This window comes from Bufo gargarizans, chromosome 7 (genome assembly GCF_014858855.1).
Source record: "Bufo gargarizans isolate SCDJY-AF-19 chromosome 7, ASM1485885v1, whole genome shotgun sequence".
Lineage (NCBI taxonomy): Eukaryota > Metazoa > Chordata > Amphibia > Anura > Bufonidae > Bufo > Bufo gargarizans.
In genome coordinates this window covers 67,055,136-67,075,009 of record NC_058086.1, presented here as the reverse complement: position 1 = coordinate 67,075,009, position 19,874 = coordinate 67,055,136, and the positions used below count along the sequence as shown (strand labels likewise).

Sequence of the window (19,874 nt, the reverse complement as noted above, 5' to 3'; positions counted from 1 at the left end):
TATGGTGGTGGTGGTGTCTTTGGGGGTGCACACAGCAGAGAGGGAGGAGGGTGCAGATACAGAGGATGAGGAGGGGGCAGAAGCGGAAGGCTGAGTGAGCCACTCTACCAATTCTGGTGCGTCCTTTAACGTAATTGCACGCATCTTGTTCAACTTCCCACTTAGGCTCTGGTCTGGAGCACCTGCCTGACCCCCTACCACACCTGCGGAATGGCCTGCCTCTTCCTATGCCTGTCATTTTCAAAATGACCATGTGCCAAAGTCCCTAGAGAAGAGCAGTATTTGTGGAAGCAGGTATATCAAACTCCTTGATCAGTATTTTGGGGCAACAGGTATATCGCACCCGTTGCAAATAGTTTTTCCAATAGCGCTTGTCCCTGTATATACCTGCGGTATCGCAGCAGAACCGCACACAACTGCTGTACAATACAAATGCACTATATATACTTTCTATGTTAGAAAGTATATTATAGGTATATCACACCTCTCAGTATATCACGCCTATCGATAGCACACCTATACAAGTCCCTAAAAGGACCTTTGTGGACCTATTAGCTAGCGTTTGGTGTCCCTAATAGTCTGTCTGTGCTCCACAAAGCAACCTTTCCCTACACTGGCAAAACACAGAATGTAAAATGGCTACCAGATCGGGTTCTGTTATAGGGTAGGGGTGTGTCCATATGCTGAAACATCTCAATTGGCTGTCCTGTCTCATCTGATGTGTGTCATGGGTCAAAGTTCGGCGCAACGCAAAGAATATGGCGCTGGCGGGCATCGCCATATGTTCGCATGTTCTGCGAATTGGGAGTGCACAAAGTTCGCCGCAAAACGACCGCCGGCCGAACTGCAAGGCCATCTCTAGTTGTCAGGAAACTTAATTTGACAGCTGCCTCTCCCCAACCTCTTCCGACTTCCATACACGTATATGTTCTGTTTAGCCGAATATGTATGTGTTGTTGATGAGAGAGAGAGAAGAAAGCTGCTGCCAGACACTTCTGGTGATGGCTTATCTCCTGGAAGACTAGACTATCCTTCTCTGATGTCGAGGAAGAGTCTGGAGCTCTCCATACTTGACTGCCGGCTGAACCTGCCAATGCACTATTTCGTAGGGGGGTCTTAAAGGGTTATTCTCATCTCAGACAATGGGGGCATATCACTAGCATATGCCCCCATTGTCTGATAGGTGGGGCCTCCATTCATTTTCTATGGGGCCACCCAAAAAATAGCCAAGCCCTGGCTTGGCTATTTCCATCGTGCCCATAGAAGTGAATAGGAATGGTGGCCGTTCATGCATAATGCGCTCCTATTTACGTCTATGGGGATAGCACTTGGTGGTGGTCGGACCGGAGTCCTCCAGCCACCACTTCACAGGGCTCCATTCCCGATATAGGTGCAGGTCGCAGGGGTGGGACCCGTATCTATAAGACATTGTCTGAGATAAGACAACCCCTTTAAGGCAGCGGTGCACCTAACACTAATATTGTAAGCATAACGTCTCCCCCAAAAATAACTGTGGTAAGCTAAAACTGTGCCAAGGTGCCCCCACAGTAATAGTGCTCCCCAAAGTCACACTAATAGTAATAATTCTCTTCTAGAGCACACATGGTAGTAATAGTGCTCCTACAGTGCCCCCAGCATGTCCCCACTGTGCCCCAGAAGTAATAATGCTCCCATAGTACCCATACTAGTAATCGTTCCCCATAGACCCCCAGTAGTAATAAATCCCACCATAATGCACCCCAGTAGTAATAATTATCCTTATAATGTGACAGTACAACAAATGCCCCCCTTATAATGCCCCCAGTTGAGCTAATGTCCCTATAGTGCACCCATAAAGTGCCGGTATAAAATACCTCTATATAGTGCCCCCAGTATATGCCCCCATAGTTCTCATCTCACCTCTTCCACCTAGTGACCCCCATAACGTAACAGTATAAAAAGCCCCTATATATAGTGCCCCAGTAGATGTCCTCAGTGTCCCCCATAATTTGCAAGTATAAAATACCCCTTCTTAGTGCCCCCTGTAGATTGCTCCCATAGTACTCCTCTCCCCCCCTTCCCGATAGTACCCACCATAATGTGTCCCAGTATTAAATGCCCCTATACAGAGCCCCCCATATAAAATACCCTTTCTTTGTGGCCTCAGTAGATGCCCCCATAGTATTCCTCTCCCCCTTTCCCCCATAGTGACCCCATATAAAATACCCATTCTTTGTGGCCTCAGTAGATGCCCCCATAGTGCCACCCAATAATGTGCCAGTAAAAAGTGCCCCACATAGTTGCCCTGCAATCATGTGCCTTTACAGTGCCCCCATAGCGCTCCTCTCCTGTATTGTACCATATAATAAAATAAACTCACATACTTGCCTCCATCAGGCTGGCAGCGATGCGATGCAGGCCTCTTCTGGTCTGTGGCCCGCGCTGTACGGCTCAGGCCGTGCACCTGCATCGGCCTCTGATAGGCTGCAGGCCTGGTGCCTGCAGTCTGTCAGAGGAACTGAGAAGGGAGACGCCTCTCTCCTGCCCTGCCGCAGCACATCTATCTGTATCGCTGTTTTGAGGACGGCGATACAGATGACTATGGAGATGAGTGCTTCCACAATGTAAGCGCTCATCTCCCTGAGCCCTGCCGCTGCCACCCTCCACTTGTCACCAGGACCGCGCCGCCTGAGGACATTGCCTCGCCTAATTGGCTGTGTGGCCCTGCTTTAAGGCCCATCAGGCATTTACTAGTAGATCTTGATCCCTTTTGGATTGTGGTTTATGTGCAATACAGAAGCTAATGAAAATGCTGTATGTAGTGAATATATCCATTATTTGCCTTCTACTAATCAATACTACAGACTGTTTGGTAGCTGCCAAGGCCAGGCATGGATTAGATTGTGCCCTATGCAGTACCTTCCATTGATGCCACCATGTGTACCATATAGTGTCTAAATAATACAATTATGTGGTGTACAAGTAACTGCACAATGCAAAGCTATCAAGGTCACCGAGTCCCCTTTAGTAGCGACCAGTAACCAAATTTCAGGATAAATTCAATTTGCTGCGAAGCCGAAGTTTCTTTTGCTTCGTGGTGATGAATTGATTTTACCGGAAATAGTGTAAAAACGAACTAAAAAAAATCATACCACATGCCGTTTGCTCGTGATGACCTGGTCGCCGCCATCTTGCTTTAAGATCTTGCACAAAATCCCATGCGTGGTGACATATGATGTCTGCAAGCCACGCGATGTGATGATGTCATCAGGGGCCGTGCAAGATTTTGCGCCAGATCATCAATCAAGATGACGGCTGCCAGCCCATCGCGAGCAAATGGATGAGATATGATTTATTTTTATTTTATGTAACCCTCTGTTATTACTATCAGATGCCGCAATCAGCTATGAACTGAGGGGTACAATGACGGACGGGAGGGGGGCGCTCTCTGTCATTGAAACCACTACTTACACAGATATGCGTTTCGTGACTATTTTTTTTTTTTGGCAAAGCAGCTGAATCGAATTTTGGAATATTCGCTCATCTCTAGTGACGAGTGAGGCATCCTGTAGGGACTAGACATAAAGACAGTCCTGGTAACCCAAACAAAAAACTAATGGGTGACCTTTATTTTACAGAAATGACGATGAGCTCTGAGAAGCTGTCCCTTCCTAACCACACCCAGGAGGAGCAAGGTAGGACATCAGAGGATGCCACTCTGAAATATTTTATCTTGACTTTGACCCTTTACTGGTGCAGTCTATCAGTTTACCTCGATCAGGCACTGGTTGCTAGAATGAAGTAAAAAGGTTCTACGTCAATTTTTGTCATTTTCGGATGTGAATATGTACATTATGGTTTAATATTGATGTACCATTTCACTGTATTTTCACAAAGTATTACCTCTCCACTCCATGAAAGCAGTAAGAGTTGATACAATATGCCTGATCCTGCTCTCGTATTTAAAGTCACATCTCTACACAATGTATATGTGCATACTATATGCTGGCGATACACAAGCATGCTTCATTTTGGCAAGAGTGCGTGTGTCCTGAATGGGGAGAGGGGAATATGCCATTGCTGAACACCTCTGACTTATCCCCCTTCAAAATAAAGAAATGAAGTAGAATTTTAACAATCCCAGTCCCTTTTTCCCTGGCATAGGCCAAAGGCTCGAGTTAGGCTTCATGCACACGACAGTGAAACACGAACGTGTGATGGACATTTTTTTTTTTAATGGGCATCACATGTTCATTTTAAGACCAATGGTAGTTTCTATGGGGTTATTTACATGGCCGTTTTTTTTCGACAGCCAGTGAATAACGGGCAGCAAAAAACGGAACATGTTTTTATCTTGTCCGTTTTTCCCTAACCGACTGTCCCTATACAATTGAATGGGTCAGTTTTTAACATCTGTTTCTTAGAAAGGCATTGGTAAAAAAAACGTCTGTTAAAAATGGATTCCATTTTTAACTGACTTTTTTTTGTTCACTGTTGCGTGCATATAGCCTTCTGATACTTTTCTTAATATGCAAATGAGTCCTTTGGTGCAATGAGGGCATCACGATGGCTCTTGTTGCACTCAAACTTCATTCCTTTCTGTGGTCAGCCCCTCCCTCACTGAATCTAAGGGAGGGACTGGCCACAAAAAATGAGTGGAACTTCGGTGAAACAAGAGCAGTAGTGACGCCCTCCTTGCACCAAAGGCCTAATTTGCATGTTAAGAAAAAGTCTAATAATTCTAGAACGGAGCCTTGATAAAAAAAAATAAACAGCGGTTTAATCAGGTGAATTACAGCTATGCAAACGACTGGGGGTTGCTGGTTACACAACATGTCATTTATCGCAAGTGCGCAGGGGCGAGAGTGTGCTGCAAGTGCCCAGTGCTCCCCGCCTTACTTGCGCCTGACTCTTCCCCTCTGTATTGTCCAGGCAAGCCCTGTATCCTTGTGGCATCATTCTTATCTCCATTCGTAATCCAGCACCTGCACGCATCACCGTCGGGCATGCACAGTACATTGCCCACTGTTGGCAGAGGCATACTGATATGCAGTGCGCATCCGCCAGTCACTAGTTACTAAACCGGTGCATGCGCATTGCATATCACTGTGCCTCTGCCCACAGTGGGCAATGTACTGCGCATACCCGGCCCCAGTGGTGATGTGTGCAGGTGCGCGATTACGAATGGAGATAAGGACGTCAGAAAGATACAGGGCTGGCCGGAAGATACAAAGGGGGGGGGGGGGGAGTCAGGCGCAAGTGAATCGGGGAGCACTGAGCACTTGTGACAGCTAATTTGCATATCTTTACAACTTCATTTTTGGTGCTTTGGAGACTCTCAAAAACAAAACCTAGGTACCATAGGTGTTATGTATTTGCGTCCTGCAGAACTATATTATTAGTTCAAAACATGTTACTATGTAGGTGACAGACTCCCTTTAACCCCTTAATGACCCTGCTATTTTCACCTTAAGGACCAGCCATTTTTTTGCAAATCTGACCAGTGTTACTTTATGTGGTGATAACTTTAAAACGCTTTTACTTCTCCAGGCCATTCTGAGATTGTTTTCTCGTCACATATTGTACTTCATGACACTGGTAGAATTGAGTAAAAAAATCACCAAATACCAAATTTACCCCAAAATTAAAAAAATTAGCTAATTTCAATTACTCTACTTTTAATTTCTCAATACTTCTGTATTATCATGCATTGGCTGTAGGTGTATTACACACTGTAATACGCTTACAGCTTCCTGCCTGTGTGATCCAGGGGGCTGCATCTCACAGGCTCTCCCTGTGAGAAGCCAGACAATGCCTAAGGAAGGCATCAGGCTGCCTTCCGTGCCATCGGGTTCCTGTCACAGCAGCCTGTCATGGCCACCCTGCACATGTCTGTAGCCCGCACGTGCCGCGGTCAGCGCTGAATGCTTTCACCGATGCCGGTGCATGCAGCAGGGGTCCGGCTATCAGTGATGCCAGACCCCTGCCGCTAATCAGGTCCTTAAGAGGTTAAGATTGTACTGCACCATTAATCATACACAAGAGATTGTGATTTCCTCTCTGCATATAGGCTACTACCTATAAATAATCTTTTATAATAAGAAAGATGTGCGTTCCCTTCCCTTTTGTGGTCAGCCTCGTCATGTTGATACTGACCTTGAGTTGTAGTCTGCGTTATCTGAAGGCTGAAGAATTGTGAATGCAGCTCTGGAGTATTATAAAGGCTGCGAATCAGGATCAGTGCAAGATAACTAAGAGTTTTTGTTAATGGAATGCACATGTGTAAGTTACTCCATTACCTGTGTATGTATATATATATATATATATATATATATACATATATATATTTATATAACAACAAAACTCCCCAGCACTCCTTAAGGAGTTCATCATCCTGAATCGAGGGATTACCGCTGGCACCAATCTTTTCAACTTCCAAGAAACTTGGTATACACATCCCTTGCTATCTGGAAAGAAATCTTGTGGGGTCTCAGCTCTGTAGGACGTACCGTTCCTGAGATATTCCCAAAAAATGACCTGCATTAGCCAATACAGGGAGTGCAGAATTATTAGGCAAGTTGTATTTTTGAGGATTAATTTTATTATTGAACAACAACCATGTTCTCAATGAACCCAAAAAACTCATTAATATCAAAGCTGAATATTTTTGGAAGTAGTTTTTAGTTTGTTTTTAGTTTTAGCTATTTTAGGGGGATATCTGTGTGTGCAGGTGACTATTACTGTGCATAATTATTAGGCAACTTAACAAAAAACAAATATATACCCATTTTAATTATTATTTTTACCAGTGAAACCAATATAACATCTCAACATTCACAAATATACATTTCTGACATTCAAAAGCAAAACAAAAACAAATCAGTGACCAATATAGCCACCTTTCTTTGCAAGGACACTCAAAAGCCTGCCATCCATGGATTCTGTCAGTGTTTTGATCTGTTCACCATCAACATTGCGTGCAGCAGCAACCACAGCCTCCCAGACACTGTTCAGAGAGGTGTACTGTTTTCCCTCCTTGTAAATCTCACATTTGATGATGGACCACAGGTTCTCAATGGGGTTCAGATCAGGTGAACAAGGAGGCCATGTCATTAGATTTTCTTCTTTTATACTTATATCTTCTTTCTTGCCAGCCACGCTGTGGAGTACTTGGACGCGTGTGATGGAGCATTGTCCTGCATGAAAATCATGTTTTTCTTGAAGGATGCAGACTTCTTCCTGTACCACTGCTTGAAGAAGGTGTCTTCCAGAAACTGGCAGTAGGACTGGGAGTTGAGCTTGACTCCATCCTCAACCCGAAAAGGCCCCACAAGCTCATCTTTGATGATACCAGCCCAAACCAGTACTCCACCTCCACCTTGCTGGCGTCTGAGTCGGACTGGAGCTCTCTGCCCTTTACCAATCCAGCCACGGGCCCATCCATCTGGCCCATCAAGACTCACTCTCATTTCATCAGTCCATAAAACCTTAGAAAAATCAGTCTTGAGATATTTCTTGGCCCAGTCTTGACGTTTCAGCTTGTGTGTCTTGTTCAGTGGTGGTCGTCTTTCAGCCTTTCTTACCTTGGCCATGTCTCTGAGTATTGCACACCTTGTGCTTTTGGGCACTCCAGTGATGTTGCAGCTCTGAAATATGGCCAAACTGGTGGCAAGTGGCATCTTGGCAGTTGCACGCTTGACTTTTCTCAGTTCATGGGCAGTTATTTTGCGCCTTGGTTTTTCCACACGCTTCTTGCGACCCTGTTGACTATTTTGAATGAAACGCTTGATTGTTCGATGATCACGCTTCAGAAGCTTTGCAATTTTAAGAGTGCTGCATCCCTCTGCAAGATATCTCACTATTTTTGACTTTTCTGAGCCTGTCAAGTCCTTCTTTTGACCCATTTTGCCAAAGGAAAGGAAGTTGCCTAATAATTATGCACACCTGATATAGGGTGTTGATGTCATTAGACCACACCCCTTCTCATTACAGAGATGCACATCACCTAATATGCTTAATTGGTAGTAGGCTTTCGAGCCTATACAGCTTGGAGTAAGACAACATGCATAAAGAGGATGATGTGGTCAAAATACTCATTTGCCTAATAATTCTGCACTCCCTGTACAAGCCTGCAAGTGTTTCTCTTCATATCCCTGCTGTACATATAACTGCTGTACATGCGGTCACATGTTCCTTATCAGCCAATAGAACCTCGCATGGCCCTTAGTCTCCACATACACCCAGTTTTACTCCAGGTTTCCATAACAACCCAGCCATTTTTCTTCTCTGCTGTAGGTTAGCTTTAGGCTAGGGCTGCACGACACATAGGGCGCAACTACACGGCTACATGCATCCAACTTGGATGGATTTTTTGTGACTGTCGTGTCGCAGTCGCAGCATGTCGCAGTGCGACACCATAGCAGCAAATATCAGAGAGGATAAGGAGAGGGCGGCAGAGTCTGTCCACCACAGTCATCAATCACTTAGGGTAATGGCTATCACCATAATGAGACACGATATAGTCAAAATAGTCAAATACTGTTGTAGAAAGCAGCAGTGTAGAAACACATGGCATCATCAATATATACCACTACAGTATAGCGCTTCATAAGCGATAAAAAAAGCATAACCATCAAGCCATACCAGAGTGTAGAAACGTGACTTCGCGGCCGCCTCCACCCGACGCCGATTCGCAGACCAGGGCTTCTTCTGGGGAAGATGGTTTGATGACTTAATGGTTATGCTTTTTTTTTTTTGCTTTTTTTTTTTTTTGTGGTATATATTGTTTCTACACTGCTGCTTTCTACAGCAGTATTTGACTTTTGAGTAGTTGTCTATGGCCCCTTAGTGCCCTAATACCACTGTATCGTGTCTCATTATGGTGATGGCCATTACCCTAAGTGATTGATGACTGTGGTGGACAGACTCTGCCGCCCTCTCCTTATTCTCTCTAGGGGCTGATATTTGCTGCTATTCCTTTTATGTAATTTTAAATTTGCATGTTTCATACTCAATAAAGTACAATTTGTTGTAATATTTGGAGGTTAATTTTTTCTTTTGGTGGGATATACTTGATATATTTACTTCTCTTTCCAAAACTATGTGAGTGCCTAATTTATGGTTTGATGTATATAGTGTGTATAGATATATAGTCTGATTTGGCAGGGGGTCCGATTGCTGGGGCCCTGCCTATCACAAGAATGAGTTCCTTTTGTTCTACCATTGGAATGCTCTGACACTCCTGCTGCTCCATTCAACTCTATGGGACTGCCTCCAGCGAACCGGACTGCTCGGGCAATCTGTGAGCGCACGGTGGGCAGATGGGGGTAGTATTCGTACTCACAATCTTTTTTTGCAGCGCCCTGGGCCGGCGTGCAGTGATAGGGAAGACAGCACTAAATCCTCCGGGTCCCTCTCTAGTATAAAGGATCACCAGCCAGATGGTAGTTGAGGTGCCCTTGATAGTATAGGTGTTTAGGGTGCTTTTGCGGCTGGGACCCCGGTTGTTCGTGACACCAGCACCGTTAGGTGCAAAGGTTGGAGGTGGAAAAGATGAGGAGTCGGTTGTAGTAAAACATAGAATTTTTACTTAAATCACTTGTCTCCAGGTAGTCAGCACAGTTAATTGATATGGCATAAAGATATGACTCAGATATAGGTTTAGCTGTAATCCTTGTAACAGGCTGGACAGTTGTCAGTTAAGGGGTTTCCCTTAGGCTACATTCACACGTCAGTATTTTTCTATATCCCGAATTTTGGTCCGTTTTTTGCGGATTCGTTGTTCCTGAAAATGTTTCTGTATGTCATCCGTTTTTTGCGGATCCGCAAAAAACGGAAACGTCTAAATTTCAATAAGCAAATAAAGTTGTTTGGATTTCTTTGAAAAAAAAAAAGTTTCTGTTTGCAGGATTTAATTTCCAGGAACGGAATCCGCATAAAACGGATGACATACGTAATGACATCCGAATGTCTTCCGTTTTTTGCGGATCCATTGACTTTGTATTGTACCAGGATCCGAATTTTGCGGAAAAGAATAGGACATGTTTTATATTTAATCGGACATGCGGACCGATTTTTTCCAGGACCCATTGAAAATGAATGGGTCCAGATCTGGTCCTGATCTGGTCCTGATCTGTTCCGCAAAAAACGGAACAGATCAGGAAAGAAAAAACGGACGTGTGAATGGACCCTAAGACTTTTACTTTTTAACAGGCAAGAAAAAGGCTCCTTCTTATAGAAGTCTGCGCTAAGTCCATTCTCTAGCACTCAGGTACTGAATATAATATCTCTTACTGGTCAGTAGCAATCCACAGGGCGGCTCCGTAATGGCAGGCATCAGTCTTCTGCTCGTTTCTTTGGAAAGGATGCTCACTGAGGAACTACAGTCCACTATGTCCATAGAGGCATGTGGTAAAGGATCATTTTGCACTTTAATCACTCGGCTGTGTCCATGTACTTTTAGGTTCCTCCTGGTCACTGGTGCTTGTGAAGTCCATTGGCTAATTTAGCAATAACCTCCACAAGACTTTCTCTATATCCAGACGTAGACTCACTGGTCTGTGCTGTATTGCTGTAATTTACTGTTCTCTATACTCCCTTAGCCTGGCCAGAGCCAAGGGCTAAAATAGCAGCTACATTGTGGACTAGGCCTGTTCTGCTCCTCCATTAACTTCCTACCTTCTCACTGTTCTCATCTCAACAACTGAACTCTCATTAGCATACCCCAGACTTTATATATGTGGTGCCAGCACCACCTTTTCACACAAAGTAGGACACTGCACATGCGTGACCACCGATTTATTAAAACATGGGAACACAGGGGCCCCCATTCTTGTGATCTGCCGGGGCCCCAGCAGTCAGACCCCCTGCCAATCGGACTCTGTGGATAGGGCATAAGTGTTTGTTATGGAACAACGCCTTTAATGTGTCTCCAAATACCTATTTAGCTTCCTTAATGGTTTTCAGTCTTTTTTTATTCTTGAAACGCTAGCAGCAAAAGGACGTTTTCAGGGGTGTAGCTACAGGGGGTGCCAGAGGTAGCAGGAGCCTGAGGGACCCAAAGACCCTTGTGCCGCATAAGAAGACGCTGGGATTATAGAAAGTGCATGCTGGTCAAGTTACACCTCTGGCTGGAGGGAGAATTTGGCATGGGGGAAGGGGGTGACATTTAAATTTTTGCCTCCGGCAGCACGAAGGCTATGTGCTTCTCTCCCCCCCTCCCCGGCCACAAAGCACTGAGGGGAGGGGGGCCCCAAGCTGAACTCTTGTACCAGGGCCCATTAGCCTTTAGCTACGCCCCTGGACTTTCTTTTATAACCATGACCCAATATGTTTATTACTGTATGTAATGAGTGTTTTCAAATGAAATATGCTTTACTTTAGATATTTTCCAGAAAGCATTCACCAAAGATTTTGAGAATTTAAAGACTAATCCAGTCATTAACCCATCCTTCTGTAATTTCTATGTAACCACCTGCAACATGTCATCATTATCCTTATACACGGACAAGGAAGCGCAGAATGTGAGTTCATCTACTGTATATCTGTAGTTTCTAGAATGAGGATGAATATTTGGCTACTGCTAGAATATTGAACGAATGCCATCATGAATCCCAAAAACAGCGCCCCACCAACTGGACACATTATTGTAAATATTATTGGAATATTTCTTAATTGATAAATTACAGTAGAATATTTATTTACTACTCTCACATGGGAATAGAGGCAGAGGTGGAACTTCAAGCTTCTGAGTCCCAAAGTAAAACCTGTGAAAGTAGCCACAGAGGAGTTAAAGAGGACCTGTTTTAATAGCTTCCTGCATTCCCCATGTAATAAAAATTCTGGAGCATCTATTCTCATGGCTCTATCTTGTGCCATTCCTGTATTATTCCTGCTAGAAGCTATGAATGAATTGCCAACAGTCTGCAGTAAGGGTACAGAGGGGTGGTAACAAGTTGGGGGGGGGGGGGGGTGTACCTGCACAGACGCTCTCTATCCAATCAGTGCTGCCATTTTCTTACTGTGCAGGTACACCCCCCCCCCCAACTTGTTACCACCCCTCTGTACCCTTACTGAAGACTGCTGGCAAATCATTCATAACTTCTCATATAAATAATATAGGAAAGGCGCAACATAGTCATAAGAATAGATGTTATTACATGGGGGATACATGTAGCTATTAAAACAGGCAGGTCCTCTTTAAATCACCAGTAAATACCCTGGTGCCTGAGCACTGATGCTCTGGTTGTCCCCGACTGTCTTTTATTTTTATTTTTATTTTTTACTTGTCCAGCAGCAGCGAGGTTTCATACATGCACATGACTCCTTAGTTTTGGGCTGCATGCCTGTCACAAAAAGAATGAGTGGAGTGTAACCACACTGTACTTTCTCTGATTTCAGTCCTATCTAAAGGCAGCAAGTGATAGATCAGTAACAGAACTACTGTCTAAGTGCAGAGTCTCATCGTGTCTGTGTGATGTAGCTTCAGCCTGTCTCTTCTGCCTCCTGCTTATGATAGGTTTCTCCCTGAGAATTCTTAAAAGCAGGAGACGGGGGAGAGCAGTGTGACGCTGCATCATGTAGAAATACACAGGAGGTACTGCACAAAGCACAAACAAATAGTATGGATAGTTAATGCGGGTAGGGTGTTTTATAAATCAGCAGTATTGGCTCATCTATTACCATTAATGCACTTCTTCTTGCCCCATAAATAGGACATAGCAGCACTCTATATATAAAGGACATACAGAGAAAAGAGGATGGGTGGGGAGGTAACTACAGGGGAGCTATAAGGGGGATTTAAAGGGGTTGTTAAATTCCCCCGCCCTCAAATAATTATAGATCACAGGATTCTGTTTAAAAAAAACAAACAAAAAAAACACACCTCTTGAAAGCCCCTCTGAGGGTACTTTCACACTTGCGTTGTTTGATTCCGGCAGGCAGTTCCGTTGCCTGAACTGACTGCCTGATCAGGCAAACTGTATGCAAACGGATGTTATTTTTTCTGACTGATCAGGCATTTTTCTGACTGATCAGGATCCTGATCAGTCAGAAAAATGCCTGATCAGTCAGAAAAATGCATTGCAATACCGGATCCGTTTTTCCGGTGTCATCAGGCAAAACGGATCCGTATTTTTTTTTTTTCATTTTTAAAGGTCTGCGCATGCGCAGACGGGAAGGACGGATCCGGCATTCCGGTATTTTGAATGCCGGATCCGGCACTAATACATTCCTATGGAAAAAAATGCCGGATCCGGCATTCAGGCAAGTCTTCAGTTTTTTTCGCCGGAGATAAAACCGTAGCATGCTGCGGTTTTCTCTTTTGCCTGATCAGTCAAAATGACTGAACTGAAGACATCCTGATGCAAACTGAACGGATTACTCTCCATTCAGAATGCATGGGGATATGCCTGATCAGTTATTTTCCGGTATAGAGCCCCTGTGACGGAACTCTATGCCTGAAAAGAAAAACGCAAGTGTGAAAGTACCCTGAGTCCTATAGCTCTCATCCCTACTGCTTCTAGTCCCTGGCAAGCTGGAAGTGATTATGCACCTTCACTGGCCACAGGGGTGACAGTGGTCCCAACTGGGAGATTAGAAGCATCATGGAGACGGCCTCAGACTTATAATAGGGCAGCTTTCAAGAGGTCTTTTAAACAGATCTTCGGTGGTCAGCCATTTTTTTTTAAGGGGGTGTGGAAACCCCTTAAATAGATGATGATCTAATCCTGTAGTTTGCAGGAATTTAGCAACACAGGAGAGATTGGCATACAGCGAGCTCTGCACTAATGGTCAGACTGGGGATTACATGACACAGCTGCCCATAGTGAAACAGTTCCCATTGTATAGATGCAGTTGAGTTGGGATGAAACATCTTGCAGTGCTGTAATATTGCTGGGGAGTTAGCATTATTTGCTGGAGTGCTTCTTCATAAGGCTTATTCATATGCCACTGATTTACATCTGTGTGCTGTCCGTGTTTTGCATCAACAGCACAAGTCGGTGGAGTTTAGTGTTTTTATTAACACATTTATAGAAAAATAAAGCATGCACTAGTTTGGTCCCACCACTACACTGGACTATTGCACAGAAAATTGTGTTTAAAAAAGTTGCATTTTTTTCAGACACAACGTCCCCCCCCCTTCCCCAGATCAACCATGGTATAAGCAACACTAATGTTTGCGGAGGGGAGCGGCTGCGACGGGGCCCAAACTCAGAAGGGACCCACCCAGGGGGAGGACTGAAATATATTATTGTCAGGGCCCTGTCACGAGTATTAAGGCTTATGCACATGGCCGTAAGTGTTTTGCAGTCCACAAATCGTGGATCTGCAAAACAGGGATCATGGTCGAGTGCATGCCGCCAGCTTTTAATTGCTGTAGAAATGTCCTATTCTTGTCCACAAAACAGACATGTGACATTAATGGGTCTGCATCCAATCGGCAATGTGTATCAGATGCAGACAAACTACAACCATGTGCATGAGCCCTTATACAATGACTTTGTATAACATGACAGTATATACAGTGACATGACATACAGTATATACATGTGCCAATTGGACATGGCAGCTGCCTGGCCTGGTCTGAGAGAGCACAGGAGTGAGGGTTGCACAGGGAAGGGACCTATGAATAAGCCCTAGAGCAAAGAAGTAATAAATAAACAAATAAGGTTACAAATACAACCCCTAAAATAAAAATCTGGTTTGTATTCCAGATAATTCAGCTCAGTGACCCTCCTGGCAAGCAGCTGGCTCTCCTGAAGTCTGTAGATGATAAAGGCCCGCAAGCGGTTGCAATATTTTACCTATTGCTACAGATGAATGATGAAAGAGCCTACGGAGAACTCCCCAGCTGCAAGGAGAATGGTATTTATTTTGTGTGCATATATTATTTAGTATCAGTTATTTTCAGGCTCCGTTCACATCAGCATGGTGGCCTCCGTTTCTAGCAAGGCACGGCACTGTGATGGATCAGTCAGCATTGACTTATCGCTCAGGTGTCTGTTGTTTGAATGGGAAAAATTGTGATGCCAAAGACTGACTGAATCTGCAGTGGAGGATCATGATAGAGCTACCAACACAGATATGAACAAAGCCTAAAATACTGTAAAAAAAAAAAAAAAAAAAGGGGTCATTTATTAACCTGAAATACGCCTATATTAGGCATATTTCAGGCACAGATTGCAGCACAACGGTTAGTTGCGTCACAATCGGTGACTTTTTCCCGCTGATGCCAGAACTAAAAAAGTAGTTGTGGTGTGAGCGGGGACAGACTGGCAGGCCTTTCTCATTTATCATTTTCTGCTTCTGGTTTTGGTGTAGAAAATGGTCCTAATATAAGACAGGAAGGAAGCAGTCTTACATTTAGAAGCGGCGCTGGGTGCGCCAGAGCCTCTAAATAACATTAATAAATGACCCCTAAAATCTATATGAGGGACAGACAGAGGGTACCGTATGACAGATACTATATATTGTTGTAACGGTCTCTCCCATGACAGGGGTCAGAAGAGCTCAGAGACTGGCTGCACATGAGGTGATCTGACAGCCTCTTTGGTTTCACTTATTTCTGTGTTGTTGCTGGGTATGACCACACCTCTTGTCTCAGGTGTAGCTTAAGTGGTCATTCCAACTCCTCTATTTAGGCTGGTCTCACCCATCATGCTATGCGGTTGATAGCTCCTTTCTGGTTGTGGAAGTTCTTGTGTTGGTTCTCCTCTGAGTTCCTGCTCGTCCGTGTACTTCGGAGTTAAGTTTATTTTCCTTATTTCTTGTTTGTTTTATTCCCCTATATTTTGGTATTGAGGAGGGAGTCTCCTGTTCCTTCAGCTGGGAAGGAACAGGACATATATTGTCTGACACCATTTCCAGGGCCCTTTAGGGTAAGTTAGGGCTCTAGGGTCCAGCGTATGAACATTTCTACCATCGAGGTGTGTTCATACTGATAGTAGTCAGGGCTCGCTTTAGGATCAGGACCCATTAGACTTGACATGCTTCTCATGCTGGAGGCCTCTAGATAGTGAAGGGTGGAAGTCCCTGTATACACCAGCCTTCTGACAAGTATTAATAATTTATTAGTAAAAAAAATAATTAAAAAAAGAGCGGTCTATCATTATTATGCCGACAGTGTGTATGTACTATGTGGGTGCATTGTGTGTATGTACTATTACGGCTTCTCCTCTATTTGTAGATGACAAGAAAGTACTTATTATCTCATGTATTACAAAACAAAGTTTCAGAAATGTTGCGTATGACCAAACCATTACTTTCCCATGGTAAGTTAGGCTTGTTCATAACTTTTTTTTTTTAACATCGATTCACGGCTTGTTTATATTCAAATTCTGAGTAAAAATTTATTATAAACCATAGGCGTTACTTGGCTATGTACACCATCGAGGACAATTTTTATTGGATTGCATTTTACTCATTTTTACTCAATCTTTTTTCTCAATTAGTCTTTTGAGAAAAATATTCAGCCGTTCTGTAATAAAGGGTTAACGGTTTGTCTAGCTGTGTGAATCATACTTTCACTTTTTGTTGTTACTACTAAAAGGTCATAAACACTTTGATTTAAGCCATATTCGTATCAGTAAGACAAAAACTGACCTATAATGAGAGTTTAAGAAATTAGAGATCAGAGATAAGGAGCCCAACACAGTAGAAATACAGAGCTTGCTACTAGAGAATCTAAAGGCTGTATAGAGAAAGTGGCTCTAAATTTTTAATAAAAACCAATTAAAAAAAAATGATTTTTAGCTCAAAATGAGTGCAATGTAATAATAAAAAATCCCCCCTAAGGTGTACATAGCCTTTAAAGCTTCTGTGCCCAAATCATGTATCATTAACAGTACTGGAGACTTCTTATGTGGCAGAGAGGCCTTTAGGCCTCATCGGGCACTGCGGCCTTGGTGCAACTGATTCTTCTGCACTCCTCATAGCTGTGCCCCCTAGCCAATAAAAATATATTCTGTGGTTTGCTGAGTTCTAATCAGAATTCCCTGCTTGTTCAATAGCAGCAGTTCTGGAAACGGTCTCAGCAGTGTACAGTGTTCTGATATAAGGAGTGTGTTTGTTAACTAGGTATTGATTGATTCTTTTTGCAACCTGCAGAGTTATGATTACAGCTGTAGAGTATAAGCCATGCTTTATCACATGATCATTACAATATAAATAAAGCAAAGCAATGTGTGCAGAGGAGAACCTATATTTTAAAGTTACACAGTGGACTATTTCTACTATAGTAAATAAAGGCCCCTATACATAGGGAGTATCTAAGGAAAAAATAATTGGGAGCTGACTTTGGAGATAATCAAGTTTCACTACAATCTATTTATTTCAGTCAAAATCTATTAGACATTATTGATGATATAGGTGTTGGGCCCCGAGAATAATTGCCCAAGAAATCCCAGTCTGACACTGTCCAGAGGTGTTTGGCAGAGGCTTCATCTCTTGTCCCAATTGAATACACATACACCTTTTGCCAAACCAATCGAGTATGGGTATGGAGGAGTTGCGTGAGATAGCTGTTGGATGACTTTTTTTTATTGTTTGGCCGATAGCTATTGAATGTGTATAGCCAGCTTTAGGGCCAGGCTACATGGTAACTGGTAGCACCTAAGGCAGGGCAGTTTTGAAGCATTTTTGAGCCACTGGAGAAAACGCATTGAAAAAGCCTAATGAAGTTTTATAAAAGCCTCATGCAGTCTTTTTTTTTTTACTAGCAACAGCTGAAACCACTAGCAGCACCTACACATAAAACTGCAGCTGGTAACTCAGCGGTAAATATGGAGTCGGTTTTTAAAAACGGTGGGGGGTCATTTATAATTAGATATACACCGCTTTTTGGCGTAAATATGTTGCAGATTCAGTCGCAAAGGAGATTTGTGGCAGAATCCAAGCCAGGATGAGCCTAAGTTACAGTATGTAGAGACCAGCGCATCGGTATTAAGACTGGCGTTTATAACACCGGTCTGAATAAATGACCCCATGTATGTACTTTTTCCATTGAGTTTTTTGCCGAAAAAAAATAAAATATATATATAGCCTCAAGAATATCTTGCTATATACATATTACTTGGGTGTCACATCCACAGCAATGATATTGTGATCAGGTACACATAAGGATTGTGGCACACTGGATATTGGCCGATACAGTTTCTGGTGTAACCATAGTCTCATTAGTATAATTACAGGTTTAGCAAAAGAATATCTCTTTTAGTATTAGATACATTTTTAAGCACAAAATTATTTGAAGGCCTTTAAATTAATCCCTAATGCAACCTGCTATTCTTATTTTGATAGACATCAAATTGAATGATTAAGGTTTTCAGGCATAAGGGCCAATGATCCAGGAGCAGGCTCTGGAACTCTAATTAGTCTTTAGTCCATATTATAAAGAGAATGAATAGTGAACCGTGTCCCTATTGTTTGTGTCTATATACTAGATCTAGTTAATCACTGGTCAAGAGTGGCACTGTTTTATTATTTTTTCCTAATTCAGGACAACCCCTTTAAAGGGCTGTCCCCACAAAAAACATTCTAGATTTTCCAAGCCTGCATCTGGATCTGAATACTTTTGTAATTGCATGTCATTAAAAATCTATCTGTATAGCGCCCCCTGCTGTTTACTCTTTTTAAAAATACTTTGTCCTGCCCACTGAGATGGAAGCACGTGCTCAGTTCTATCCCTCAACTGCCACCAGCTGCAGTACAAAGGACATGCCCCCCGAGCTGCCAGCTTCAAATAAATCTAGCAGAGCAATTGAAGCAAGGAATGGGGAGATCTCCGGATCCACGTGAGACACAGGGTTGGTTCTAAGTTTGTTAGAAAGAGGTTGCCATGTACTCATTTTCATTTTTTACATTATTCATTGGATAACCCCTTTAATGTTATTATTGGGAACATTTGCATTGGTTGCAGGAGCATACGGATTGTCAGTAATGTCACCTTAGTACATACAGAGGGCAGGATCAGATGGCGGTCTTTATATTATACCTGTGTGGGGGATGGAGAGGTAATACTTTATATTCAGGATTGCAGGTTTATTGTCCTCTCAATGCTCATGGTTTCTATAATGCGAATGTGTCTATTTCTCTGTAAAAATGAATCCACTAAAATCAGAGCACCGTGAACATAATCTAATAGGGATTATATTGTGTTTTAGGATTTGCTAAGCCAGCTGCCCAGGTAGCACCCATGCGGCCACTTATACAGAAAAAAGAAGAAAAGAATGCCTCACCTAATACAAATGGTAGGTCTATAGCTTTGGTTTTGTCGCACTTTTTAGCAGCTTACTGCTTTACAGCAGTTTTGCCGGTCGCAAAGAATTGCCGCATGTACAACAATAAATGAAAATCCGTATTTAAAGAGGATGTCTGGCTTCTACAAATCATCTTGCACTTTACAATATGGTTGCTTTAAACATTGAGTCTCTGAGCTAAAATCTCAGGGTCACTGCTGGACTGTGCTGTGTTTGCAGACATACATACATTCATATAACAGACTGTACTGCACAAGTATGTGCACCATTGAGGTACCTCGCGTGGCTGCTATGGGGTCCTGGCATAGAGATGGCCCAGACTTGGTTGATCTGTTCCCTTTGCTAATGAGTGGCGAGACCTTCTGCAGGAATCCCCTTCAACCCCCCCCGGCTTAGGGACCCGGTCGCAACTGCGACCGGTGCGACCCCTATAGTTACGCCACTGGTCCCAGATGACAAAACTATGCATCTGAGTGGGACAGCCCAGGTTGTTCCTTGCTGTTGTGCCCTCTCTTCTATGTAGGCCACTTCTCTGTGGATTCACTGTAGACCTCTATATGCATGATGTACTGTATCTATAGAATTTATTGTACAACTCTGTGCTTATCCACTTCACCCCTCCAACTGGAAGGTTCTAGT

At 43.3% G+C, this 19,874-nt stretch overlaps 1 protein-coding gene across 4 annotated transcripts in view; it reads left to right on the top strand.

Moving 5' to 3' along the window:
* The window catches only part of LOC122944084, a 37,618-nt gene that overhangs the window by 7,041 nt on the left and 10,703 nt on the right, over positions 1–19,874 (top strand). For 3 of the 4 annotated variants that reach the window (XM_044302305.1, XM_044302303.1, XM_044302304.1), the window contains 4 exons: positions 3,618–3,674; positions 11,362–11,501; positions 14,694–14,844; positions 19,140–19,226. In XM_044302305.1, coding sequence (XP_044158240.1) covers positions 3,620–3,674; positions 11,362–11,501; positions 14,694–14,844; positions 19,140–19,226 — 433 coding nt within the window. In that variant the 5' untranslated portion in view covers positions 3,618–3,619. Of the gene's footprint in view, positions 1–3,617; positions 3,675–11,361; positions 11,502–14,693; positions 14,845–16,165; positions 16,251–19,139; positions 19,227–19,874 lie in introns of all 4 variants that reach the window. The other variant, XM_044302306.1, reaches the window with a different exon arrangement.